This window comes from Glycine max, assembly GCF_000004515.6.
Source record: "Glycine max cultivar Williams 82 chromosome 6 unlocalized genomic scaffold, Glycine_max_v4.0 Gm06_scaffold_98, whole genome shotgun sequence".
Lineage (NCBI taxonomy): Eukaryota > Viridiplantae > Streptophyta > Magnoliopsida > Fabales > Fabaceae > Glycine > Glycine max.
This window is the reverse complement of record NW_024464668.1, coordinates 21,799-35,377: the sequence shown is the minus strand read 5'-3', so window position 1 is coordinate 35,377 and position 13,579 is coordinate 21,799. Positions and strand designations below refer to the sequence as shown.

The 13,579-nt window shown below is 33.9% G+C and overlaps 2 protein-coding genes and 1 pseudogene across 2 annotated transcripts in view; 2 read left to right on the top strand and 1 right to left on the bottom strand.

Annotated features, from left to right (window-relative positions):
• LOC100785126 (traB domain-containing protein) overlaps positions 1 to 1,571 on the bottom strand; it is a 3,865-nt gene extending 2,294 nt beyond the window's left edge. Inside the window, exons 1-4 of the mRNA XM_014776821.3 lie at positions 1,015 to 1,571; positions 724 to 771; positions 515 to 574; positions 14 to 97 (exon numbers count right to left, since the gene is read on the bottom strand). Of these exons, the coding sequence (XP_014632307.1) occupies positions 14 to 97; positions 515 to 574; positions 724 to 771; positions 1,015 to 1,296 (474 nt within the window). The 5' untranslated portion in view covers positions 1,297 to 1,571. The remainder of the gene's footprint in view (positions 1 to 13; positions 98 to 514; positions 575 to 723; positions 772 to 1,014) is intronic.
• A 5,034-nt stretch (positions 1,572 to 6,605) lies between these two features.
• Positions 6,606 to 9,290, top strand: LOC100784602 (uncharacterized). Its single transcript, XM_003526268.5, has 3 exons — positions 6,606 to 7,591; positions 7,980 to 8,513; positions 8,734 to 9,290. The coding sequence occupies exons 1-3, from the start codon at positions 6,791 to 6,793 to the stop codon at positions 8,842 to 8,844; spliced, it is 1,446 nt and encodes a 481-aa protein (XP_003526316.1). The 5' UTR covers positions 6,606 to 6,790; the 3' UTR covers positions 8,845 to 9,290.
• Positions 9,291 to 10,378: 1,088 nt separating this feature from the next.
• On the top strand, positions 10,379 to 12,621 carry LOC113001902 (isoprene synthase, chloroplastic-like; annotated as a pseudogene).
• Positions 12,622 to 13,579: the final 958 nt, after the last annotated feature.

Genomic DNA, 13,579 nt, shown 5'->3' with positions numbered 1-13,579 from the left:
ATAGAAAACCTGCCTTGGCAAGGAACCAGCCATAAAGTACTTCAAACATGTTATGTTTTTTCTTCAACATGGTAACCATTTCTCCCATAGTGGGTACCTGGAAGAAGCAAAAAATAAATAAACATACAAACAACCAGATAACTGAATGAAAACCAAAGTAATGATGGATTCAAGAAAATTAGTTGATGCTAAGTTTGGATTAAACATTTAGACAACAATAATTACAATTATCATTTTATTACTAAAGAGATGATTGTTTTCTCCTTTATGCAAAAGGAAAAAAAAACTATTCATAAGTTGAAAGCTAAAAGGTTTAAATCATCGAGGTATATGAGCTTGTGTCTGTGATGTTCATCCTTCAGTGAAAACCAGTAAGCCAGACAAATATTCAGCCATTTGATACTTTATCTTTCAAACCCTCAACTCATCTAATATGGAACTGAAGAATGCCGATATTTTCTAACTGTAGAATATTTTCCCACATTTTGCACATAAAAAAAAAAAGGATAGAAACCTTAAGATTTTGAAGGGTAAGCACTGCCACTCGACTTGAACACAATTCCAAGAAGACAACCTGCAGCAAACAAAGAAAGCCATAAGGTTTAATCACCAAAGTCCTACAAGGTCAAGAAGGGACATCGAGAAAACAAAAGCAAGTAATTAAGCACGCAAAATGATCAATCCATCAACCATGTGTAACTGAGTTCAAAAGGGAAACAAAACCTGAGGTTTCAGAAAATTCACTATAGCTTGAACTTCTCTGCTCGATTCCTACAACATAATTCAGTACAAATATTAAATTCTATCAATTCACCAACAACAAGAATCAATACGATGAAGAGAAAACACAGCCATGCATCCTTCTGAAAATGACACAACAACAATCTCGATTGAAACGAACACACAAACAAAGAAAAAGAAAAGAAACCCTAATTTTTAGTTATGGCTGAACAGTGACAATGTGTAAAGCAAGAAAACCTAAAACTTGATTCCGAACGACGAGAACAAAAATACCTCGGAGACATGAGCGGTGCCGACCAAGTAAACGTCGCAGACGCCGCCTTCGGCGGAGGACTCGCACGACAGGACTCTCACGTTTCTTGAGAGTTCCGGCGGGAGCGTGGCCGGACGGCGATCGGATTCCGCCGGAGCGGAGGAAGCGGCGGCGTCGGCTTCGGAAGGCTCGTCGATTCGAACGATGCTCTCAGAGAGGCTCTCCATCTTCAGATCCGCGACGTGGACGAAGTCCTCGGTCGAGGCTGCCGGCGCGGCGGATTCCGGCGGTTGCGCGTCCATAGCCGGGCGGAGAGAGGGTGTGTTAGGCGGCGGGCGGTGGCGGAGGTTTTGGTGGAGAATTGGGGAGGGAGAGGGTTTGGGAACAAGAAATTGTTGTTGTGATTAAGAAGAGATGCTTGGGGCGATAAAAGAACGGCGTGACTCGGGCGAGTTGAGTCAGAAATCAAATCGGAATAGTGTGTTATAACTGATAAATAAAGAGTCTAAAACTGCCGCAAGACTAGCTCCAAAAGATCTTTAAGTCATCTTTTTTTGCCGCAAGACTCGCAAGAGTCTAAAATTTTAGTAACTTTTTACTTCAATAGTTTATACCTACATGTTAAATTACATGTTTCTAATTTTATATTTTAATATTTTTTTCTTTAAAATATAATTAATTTGTGAAGAAGAATCCATGGCTTCCAACACACCCATGGCTTTGTGAAGAAGAACCATTCATTATGCAATTTGATTGTGTAAATCTTGGTTTTGATTGTGTTATTTTACTTTTAATTTGGACTGAGTTGTGATTTTGAGTATTTTAATCATCAATTGAGTTTTGATTTGGGTTTGTATTTAGATCTAAATTTGTTCTTCATCACTGTTATTCTCCCTCTTTTTTCTATTAGTGATTTGAAAAAAAAAGTTGTGAAGGAGTTCTCTAAGAGTATGAGTAAACGACAAGCTCCATGCATGAGATTTGAAGTTTTGAATCTTAGCAATCAAAGGGGCATACAAATGTCATTGTTGAATCCATTGAAGATTTATTGATTTATTTATTTGTGTGTACGTGTGTGAGAATTTAATTTTCATCCACACTCAGCAAAAAATATGAACATTATGATTTTAAAGATTGTTATAATAAAAAATAAAAAACTTTTATTTTCTTCTGAAAACAAGATACTCTTATGATAGAAAGAGAAATAATTTTATATAAAGCCAAACTGGCACAAGCAGTGACAGTGTTAAAATGAAATAACATATTAACAAATTAAGGTTTGCTCCAATTCCATTTATTAATTAAGTGCCAGGAAAGTGAGAATGGAATTTAAATTTCAATTCAAGATATGGTTAACCCTATATAAAAAAACACCTTTAAACAAGGCTGTGTCATGCCCACAGCATGCGACTACTATGAAAAATAATTGTGAAGATTAATACCAAAAGCCAACAAAAAGGAAACCTCATATTCATCATCGCACAATTACACAGTAGAAAATTTCATGGCACACAAAATACAGTCACTTTTGGTTTGCTCAGCATGTTTCTCTTGAACTTGTTCATCTCTTATCTATTATTCACAAGGCATCAAGTCTCCCCCTACCCTTCTCCATTTTCCCTCCCCTTTTCAAAGGTTGCCTCTCCCAAATCAATGCAAATTCCTTCTCTCTAAATAGAATTATGAAATTAACAGTTTTATCTATCTCTTAAATATAGCATATTTTAATTTTAATATACATTTACATCCAAGAAGAACAATAATAGACAGTAAATGCCAACAAAAACTAAAAGATGCATACAAAATTATCAGTGGTTCATGGTTAATTTACCTTGTTTTCTCCAAAGACCCCGTAGGACTGTATTCTGCAATTTTTAATTCATGGAACATTAGGAAAGACAACAGGTGCAAAATCATTAGGTAAAGCAGCATGTGCATATCTCTCTCTTTGGTGTGTGCATCAACATAAAACATAAAGAGGCATGGTCTTGTGCATAAAGAAATAAAATCACATACACAAATGCATACTCTCATTTATACCCGGTTAAACAGGTGCAAAACTTCATAGTGAAGCAATGAACATTGGAGACAATAGATAAAAATAAGTCATGCCTCGACAACTCTCTTGTTTGATGTTCTATGAAAATCTAGAAAATGGTTATATCAGACACATTCAAGGTTTGAAGAATGAAGACATCAGCCTCAGAAAGTGAAACATAAAATTGCTAATGGGGAAATAAAAATCAAATACTTAAGAAATGATACTAAAAATAAGGAGCAAAAAAAAGTATAAAGATGTTGTGTCTGGAGCTGGTGAGTACCTTCGAGGAGATACATGCCTTCTGTCAAGTTTATCCCTCAAGTCATTACCTAAATAGTCTCTCCTCCCTGGAATATAAAAAAAACAAAGCTCCATTATTGCAAATTAATATAAAAAACCAACAAACATTCCAGAAGATACAAACAGAATGCATAAAATGATAACAAAACCAAGCTTACCATTAACAGGAATAACAAGAGAAACATAATAATGAATAGTAATAGTGCCTCCCACGTAAGAGCAAAAACGCGGATAGAAACTAGCACCCTCATATTATGACAGATATAGTAAAACCCACGCATGTAGCTTATACTTTGTTTGGAGTGTAATCAGGGTACCAAGGATTAAGATCATTTCACATCCCCAACTTGTATCGAGAAGTAAGATATAAAACAGAATCTCAAATGTAGAGATATATCCAAGATGCTTAAAAAATAAAAACCCATCAACAAGCTATCTCAACTACTAATTCCATTTTTCCTGTGCCCATGTAGCCATACCATATCCAGAAGTATCAGCCAAAAGGAATAGCATAAGCTCCATACACTCAAGCAGTAGAAATTTTAAATGAAATGATTGGGAAATATGCTGAACTTGCTTCTGATCAAAACATGATGCTAGCAGACAATCCACGTAAGCCTAATCATGATCTCAGATAACACTGTAGTTCCACAGATTCAAGGAATGAAGCATAAAAGACATGGCCAAGGAAATACAATTTCATGAACAACACCAGCATCGCCTTTAAGATAAATCTATCAGCAGAGTGCCTTGTGAGAATCTCTCATCTGTAATAGAAAAAAGTGCAATAAAGACTTCAGTAATATTGCTCCACAGCTTGAATGAAATGTCGCGTCAAACATAAAACTAAATAACTGTTCAACAAATGCAGCCATGGGAGTATTTAAAGCTGGGTAGTGTTTCAGTTGGTTCAGTTAAGTTTTGGTCCTTTTACCAGACAAACTAACCCAACCACTTTGAAGAAAACCCACTTCATTATAGCAATGTTGTATGATAAAATCAAATAACATAATCGTTGGTGACCTGCGTGGTGTTCAGAGAGAGTACGAGAAAGAAGAGATTGAAGATGATCGTTGATGACTGATGATGAGTTTGAGGATGAAAGAGAGAAAAAGGGTATGGTCGAGTCACGCCAGAAGCATGAGCGAGTGGGGGAAGGAAGAGGAGGAGCCGCGGCACTCGGAGGAGAAGAAAACGAAATGCAGATAAGTTAGCGGATTAAGTCTCAGAAGTCCACAGACTAAATGAGTCAGACTTAAAATCTGGGATTATTATGCGGATTAACAAAAATTAGGTCTGTTATCCTTATAATTTTGTTGGAAAAACTCGGACTTTCCCTTGTGACTTGCCCTATGTGAAGTTTAAGATAAACAATTAGTAATTAAAGATAATAATAGGAACACACGATTATAATTTTATCCAATATGAAGATTCTTCCACTGTACAAAATGATAGTAGGATTACAAAGATGTGTTTACAAAATTAACTCATTCTATGATGGCTCACTCAAACTTGAGGATAAAGACTTCCCAAGTTATTTATTTTCTCTCTCCAAGAGACTCTATGACATTTCATTTTAGCTTTCTTACTTTAAAAAGTGAATTCACTCTTATCTTGGATTGATTCACTCACTCTAGAGTGATTTACTCAAGCTTGAGGATAGAGACTTTTCAAGCTATTTATTTTCTCTCTTAATGAAGTTTTCTAACTTTCTACCTTTCTCATTCTTACTCTTGTCTTGGATTGACTCACTCTAAGGTGACTCACTCAAGTTTGAGCATAAAGACTTCCCCAGACTATTTATCTTCTCTCATAAAGAGGTTCTCTAACTTTTTAGTCTTAGGATCAGTTAGGAAAGAAGGTTTCTACCCTTATTTATACTACTCCACCTCCACAATAAATAGTGAAGATTACTTTATCCTATGGTGGAGATTAAGTCTCTAGAATGCTCCACACATTCTAGGAGTCCCTACACTCTCTTCTACTCCCTTCCATATCCTTCCATACTCTTCCATAAGATTTTCAGAAAGTTCCACACATCTCCAAAAAATTCCAAAGGTTTCCACATCCTTTTCTAAAGAATTCTACACTAATTTAGAGTTCTCCAAAACGTTCTAAAAAATTCTATACTTTTCTAGAAGGTTCTAGAATTTTTTAGAACCTCTCTAATTAAGGAGGAATCTCAACATATTTGTGGGTTAAACTATCCATAAATCCAAATTTATATACTCACTCCAAGTTACAACTCAGTTTTTTTTTTTTGGTTTTATAAGTAGAAATCCATGCTACATGGCGTAATTCTTTGTAATTTTTTTGTTCATTTCAGGAGACATTAAACAGAATATAATCAAGCTTATAATCTAGTATTAATGCTATATCATGCATTATCCTAGTCCACGACTTAAGCATAATTTGAACCGGTCAATTAGCTTGGTAGGGTTGGGGAGATACAGCTATAACTTACAAGAGATTTACTTCACCCAAAAAAAAAAAACTTACTACAAGAGATTTCAAGAGTTATAATATAGCCCTTCAGTTTGAAGGAGCAAAACGGAAAAAGTAAAACTGAAAACGCACAATTCGGTAGAAAGCCAATAAATACGCGCTAAATCTCAAAACAATGCTTAGAATCGTGCTTTCAGGCCTAACTAAATTGTAAAAGTAGCGTGAACTATCATAGGGTGTTGTTTTCACACCCACCTATTCATTTTCATGTGATGTGACATTGTTATAAGTGTATATATGGACAAGAATCAAACCTTTAATGTGTATTTAATTTTCCGTTTAAAAGTTAATCTTGAGTTTAGAATTAATTTTTTAATATATTTTTATATGTTTGATTTTATGTTGAAAAAAAATTTGAAATTAATTATGAATTAAAATAACTTTAAATAATCTGTCCGTTTGATCTAAAATTTTATATTAAAATTTAATTTTATAATAAAAACATAAATTATATCATTTTAAAATCAAATTTTATGAATAGTCATTTAAACATAGACTTGCAACATGTATGATAGGTGGCCAAATCCGCCACCACTTTTTTTTGTTTCCTTTTTTTCCATTATCTTCTGTATTATAGTCAATGCATATAAATTCAACCACTTGAATCCAATAACCATCAAACACCAGCCAACCGTGCGAATCTAATTGGCAGGGACACTTAGAGTTTTTCCTCGAACACACCTACCATAGTTTATTATACACGTACATGGAACATTAACTGACTTATAAAAACGTCAAAATAATCTAGTTTTCTTACGCCGAGGATCGCGGCAGAACTTTGCTGAGTTATACTTATAATACCTCAAAACACATCTTTAACCGTTCTCACATTTCTCACACACAGCAGATGAAGCCCATTTTTCATGTATCAACAACCAATAAGGCAAATAATTAATCCTCTTCATCAGAAGAACAGAAGAATACTAGATCCATTATTTTCTTGTTAAAAAATGCAGCTTTTTCACAAACCCAGCAAGGGTCAGTCTCTGATTAATTCCATATTGGTCTCTTCATCGTTCTGTGCCCTTTATCTCATTGTGTCAGTGCTTCTTTTGGGGCCTTCAAAGCTAGTTCATGTGAATAGGTCATCATCACAAGATGTGTCCACAACACCAACCACCCTTGATCACCTTGTGTTTGGAATTGCTTCAAGCAAGATTTCTTGGTTCAAGAGGAAGGACTATGTGAAGCTGTGGTGGAACAACAACAACAACAACAACAACACCAACAAAACAATGAAAGGGTGTGTGTTTTTGGATAGTCTCTCGGATGAAGACAATGGTAGGAATGAGAATGACACTTCTCTTCCTCCTCTCTGTGTCTCTCAGGACACTTCAAGGTTTCGTTTCACTCACAAGGGTGGTCTGCGATCGGCGATTCGCGTGGCGCGTGTTGTTGGGGAGACAGTGGCATTGTACAATGATTCGGAGGTGAGGTGGTATGTTTTTGGAGATGATGACACGGTTTTCTTCCCGGAGAATGTGGTGAAGATGCTTTCCAAGTATGATCATGAGCTTTGGTACTACATTGGTGCGCACTCTGAGGTTTATGAGCAGAATAGGGTGTTTGGTTTTGGAATGGCTTTTGGAGGTGCAGGTTTTGCTATCAGCTCCTCTCTGGCTAAGGTCTTGGCCAAGGTTTTTGATTCTTGTATTGAAAGGTACCCTCATCTCTATGGAAGTGATGGCAGGGTGTACTCTTGCTTGGCAGAACTTGGGGTAGGATTAACACATGAACCCGGTTTTCACCAGGTACAAAATAGTTTTAACTTTAGAAATGATGAAATTTTTTGGTTATTTGATTTTGTTCCTTTTGATCAGCCTTATTAGTGCATGGTTGATGCTAGGTGATAATATATAATTTTTCTACACTATCATCCAATTGCACATTCTCATATAAGTTTATTGATTTTTATTATGTCCATTTTAAAAGTAATAAAGATGATGATTTTTTATTGGTTGAAAATGTAAGAATTTTTACAATGACATTGAATCACAACTAAACTCTTGTTTTTTAGGGGGGGGGGGGGGGGGGAAGAATATTTTTTCATAAAAAGTTCTTTTAGGAATTTGACAAAAAGATTATTTGTTTATGATAAGCTGAATTATTCTTTTAACTTTGATTGTGAAATTGGATCAGGTAGATTTAAAGGGAAACACCTTTGGCATATTGGCGGCACATCCTTTAACTCCTCTGTTGTCCCTGCATCATCCTGATTACACTGATCCAATCTTTCCAAACATGACAACTAAACAAGCTCTGAAGCATTTGTTTGAAGCTGCAAATGTGGATTCCCAGAGGATGCTGCAACAAGCAATATGCTATGACAGATGGTTTTCATGGACAGTTTCAGTGTCATGGGGCTATGCTGTTCAGGTTTTCCCAAACCATATGCTTTTGCCGGATGTTCTGAAGGTGCAAGAGACATTCAAGCAGTGGAGGAAGGGAAACATGTTGGCAAAATCATACACTTTCAACACAAGAGAACTTCACCCTGACCCTTGTAAAAGATCCACTGTTTTCTTTCTAGACAATGTGTCTTCTGGCAAGGATGGCATCATAAGCAGTTACAAGAAATCCTTTCAGAATTGCTCGATCGATGATGACGTATCGCCGAAGAAACTGGAAGTGATCAAAGTGGTCACAAATAAGCTAGACCTTGACATCAAACAGGTAACTATGTCAGATATTAGTATGAGTCTTTTTGGATATAAGGCTAGAAGTGTTTCTAAGAGCTTCTCTATTAGAAAAAATTTTATATTTCCAATAAAGAAGTTCTCAAAAGCACTTCTGACATATATCCAAACATGCCCTTAGTGTTCCTTCACGGCAATTGGAATAATCGCTTGACATTGGTAATGGTAGTACTTATAAGCTTTTCTTTTATATTCAGTTGCGTGCTCCAAGAAGGCACTGTTGTGATGTGTTGCCCTCTACTGCACGGGACCAAATGGAAATTGCAATCAGAGAATGCAAAGATGAAGAATTGGTTTACATGCACTGACAGAAGGGTTGCCTTTGACCAAATGTTGGTTCTTTTATTCTTAATATAATGTCCAAGGATCATGTAATTGATGCTTGATGAGAATACAGATAGGTGAGATTACAAGAGAAGATTAATTAGTAGCTTTTACCCCCGACTTATTGTATCTATTGAGTGTAAAAAGTGCGAAAGTAAATCAATTAGTTTGTGATTAAGTATTTTTCTGCATCCCCATTAACTAATTGAGGGACATAGTTTATGATTTAGTATTTTACTTCCGACTCATGTAGGTTTTGGAAAAACTCGAACTTTAATCTTTCGTCGGTGTATGTGCAGATACAACCAATGAGATAGTATTTGCACTAAGAGTATTTACAAAGGTATCAAGGAATGTATCACAATTATTGAGAATAAATGAACTCAATGAATTCCAACTTGGACATTCTTTGATGAAAAACTTTTATATGATTCTTTTCTATTTCTTCTATATCGTAGAGGTAAAATTAAAAAATATTTGTTGTTTAAAGAGTTTTTTTATTTTTCTCTCAATATCTCAATAGGTAGATTCTGATTTTCTCACTTTTTAACGGTCAATGAATGAATATACAACAAAATTCAAAAGAGTTGAAAACTTTATAAGATATTATAGAAACCAAGAAAAAAAAAAAACATATTTGACTAAAAAACGTATTTTAGTCAATAAAGATTGGTTCAGTTGGTAGGAAACAAACTCATATATCAAAAGGATGTGAAATTGATTCCTATTATTAAGGTGGGAAAATCTTGTTAGTAAGTAACGCGTATTTCAAAAGAATATAAGATTGATTCCTATTATCAAGATGTGAAACCTTAAAGTAACTCTGTAAGTGTTCATTGAACCTTAAGACATACCCTAATTCTCATGAGTCTTGGGACCCAAACTTTTAAATCAATAAATAAAAGGTATTTCTCTCTCAAGAAGCCCAAATTCTTCATATTAACCATTAGAAATGGTTTCCTTCCTTGTAATGAGCACTTTGAATTTGTGTCTATTTACAGGCATTTTGACTTCAAATTAGTCATTTATGGTTGTTAAACACTTATTCAAATGGTCTTCAGGATTCTTATGGAAAGATAGATGTGGTGTAGCGAGTAGGGGGAAGGGGAAAGGATTCTTATATACTAATTTCCTTTGGCTGCACAAATCATATATAATTGTTAGATTGACAGTAATTAAAATACCTGTGTTCATTGCTGAAGCTGACCCAGGTTATGCAATAGTCATGGAAACAATATGCATAAGCTTGTCATTTATACTTTTCAGGAAACTTTTGTGTCATTTGAGTTGATGTTCAGATATATTTTAAGAAAATTGCAATAACTGTACTATGGTAATATGCTTCTCATTTTAACAAAAACAGATATACTTTTCACCGAACCCTCACTGAAATTGAGACTCACCTCTTTGCACTCGTTACGTTATAGTTTTTTTTGCCTCTTCATTTTTTTATTGTCTTGTGCCCTTTATCTGTTTTTTGATGCATTATTCGTGGCTGGTTATTTGATTTGACTGCTTATGGATTTCAACATGGTTCAGTCAACACATAAAAAATAACTAAAAGAAGTATATATCAAGGTGAGAAGAAATAGACAAGGAAAAAAAAAAGAATAATTACACATTGTTACAAGAAATTATGCGTACAAAATCACCACCTAATAAAAAAAGGTTATTTTTAAAGTCATTACCTGATTAAGTTAGCATTTCTTTTCTTTTAAAAAAGGAAGTCAAGTGTAATTTTAATAATGTTTAAAAAAAAAACCTTTTTCAAAGAACAAATTGTAGTTCTTTTGGAATTTTTAATATTATTCTTCAATTTGTGTTAAGCTTTAATGTAACCTTTTATTACGTAGATGGCTGAAGTAAAATTTTAATTCTGATTAAAGAACAAAATTAAAAGACATAAAAAAAATTGTATCTAAGTTTAATCCTTTTAACAATTAAAGCTAAATACTAAAAGAGATTTTATTTTAGAAAAAAAAAACTAAAAATTACCATAATTTGAGGAGGAATTCAAAAAATGATGGCAGGTTGAGTGTACATATTATTTTTCTATGCAATTGTCTTACATTATGTAGTATTAATTAATTTAATGTGTTTTTATTTAGGTGGTGGAGGGACGGCATTGGCCTCCCAAGCAAATTGAGTTTTGCTCGAGACAGATTAGTGGAAGCCTTCTCTTGGTCGCTAGCAATGTTTCCTCAACCTCAATTCAATAATTGCCACAAAGAAATCACCAAAGTGGGGATACTAATCACATTCTTAGATGATGTATATGACATCTATGGTACTTTGGGTGAATTGGAGCTCTTCACAAATGCTGTTGAAAGGTTTGCATGTTCAACTAATTGATATGAAGAGGAAGTTCATTTTAATTAAATTTTTCTTTAATTTCTTTTACTATTGTGTCTATTTTCTTACTCTGAGTTAATATAATTTTTTTACACACTTGCATCAGATGGGACGTGAATTCCATAAACACTCTTCTATACTGCTTGGTATTGTGCTTCATGGCCATCTATAACACTGTTAATGGCATCTATAACACTTTAAAGAACGGGGCATAAATACCCTTCCTTACCTCACAAAAGCTGTACGTAATGCAACACAATCAATTGTGGGTTTAATTAATGGTCATGTACATTTTTAATGTAATTATCATAAAGATTAATAAACTTATTAATGTTGTTAATGTGTTATGATTGAATGATGATATATAAAAAATTATATTATAGTGTCAATGCATAGTCTATTTTTCTCATTGATTATTTTATTACTATTAAGTACTAAATCTAAAATATTTACTTGATTACTTCACAGTGATCAGATTTGTGCAAGGCATACCTCCAAGAAGCAAAATGGTTTTACAACAAAGTCATTCGCCATTCAACGAGTTCTTAGAAAATGCAACGATGTCAAGCTCATGTGGGGTTATTCTTACTCTTCCTATCTACTTCCTCATCAGCCAAGACCAAGCCATCACAGAGCAAACACTTCATTATTTATAAAATTACCACGACCTATATATTGCTCTCTTCATTCACCGTTTTAAGGCTCAACGATGATTTGGGAACATCAACGGTAATCTTAACTTTGTTTGCCATAACCTCATTAGCCATTAAGTGCATGTTTAGACTATTAAAATTGGAAGAACACAAAAGTACTTTAATTTTACTTCAAAAACATGATTTTAAATAGAGTTCCACAATCGCAATTGCTACCACAATGTCAAGATGCTTTGACTCAACGCAACTATAATTATGACCGCATTAGTCACATTTTCTCACAATTATCTGTAATATAAAGATTTTCTAACTCACCAATCAAACGCAACCGTGATCATGATTGTAATTTAAAATCATGTTCAAAAGCAACAAATTTATTTATTTATTCTCATTATTGTAACGTGCAGTATGCATTGGAATTCACGTACCGATTATACTTTTGTAAGTAAAAATTCTAGGGGATCTAACTTCATGGCTAACATTGTGCTGGTTATTCTCTACAGGATGAGATAGAGAGGGATGAAACCTCCATTCTATCGTAAGCTACTTGCACGAAACCGGTCTTTCGGAAGAAAATGCCCCACAATACTACAAAACTTTGATTGACAAAGAATGGCAAAACTTGAATAAATACTTGTTTCTGGACTCTATATCCCTACATATTTCATACAAATTGTCGTTAATCTTGCCTGGATTTCTCAGTACACATACCAATATGGAGATGGATTTGGACGACAAGACGATATATCAAATTAAAGAGCAGAATCGAGTCATTGCTATTTGCTAGCACACCCTTTCCAATTGACATGGCACAATGATGTCAAGAAAGTGGAGCTCTAAGTTTGAGTTGATTTATTTACTCTTATTTAAGTCTATTTGTTTAGAACTATTATTTGTGTTTCAAAGCTTATTTACCATCCATGTCATTAGCAATTAGCAAGGATTTGTAAATTAATTTTCATTGGAGACCTTGAGTACACATAAAATAGATATTTTTTTTCAACATAATTTATTTCATACTCAAATTAAATATCAAACAAAATTTGAATTCTAAATTAATTAGTTGAACGATACAAGCTATTACCACTTATGTAATGTAATTGATTAATAATAACTATTTATATTTAGTGAAATGTATTTCAAGTGATTTAAGGGAATTTATTAAACTATGGATATGTGATATGGGTTTAATGTGTTGATGATACCATTATTAGTCTACTTTAACTTAATGGAAATCTGGTTATGATCCCCCAATATAGCAAGGTGCACAATTGTCTCTCTTCTTTTCCTCTAATGATTTACAGACTAACCTGACCGGATTACTCAAAGCCTAACATAACTCAAAAAATTTTAAGGACTTAAACAATGTCTTTTCTTTTTGGAAAGTTAAGAAATTAATTTTCATTTACTTTTCATGCATTTGTTTAACTCTTATAACAAGAAATACTTGGCATATTTTCCATATAGTTAATAAAATGGAAATGGAAATGGATTTGTTTTTTAATTAAAATCTCATAGACTTCATTAATATTAAATTTAGAAATTAAGTTTCTCAAACATCATAGGATTTGTTAGGATTTAGAAATTAAGTTTCGCCAAAATTGATCGTAATTTTTCAAGCAAAGTATCCAAAGACAAGATATCTCCAGAGTTGCTCCATGAATTTCTCTTTTTATGGTAAAGTAAAAATTCTTCCTTCTCAATTAAGATAAAA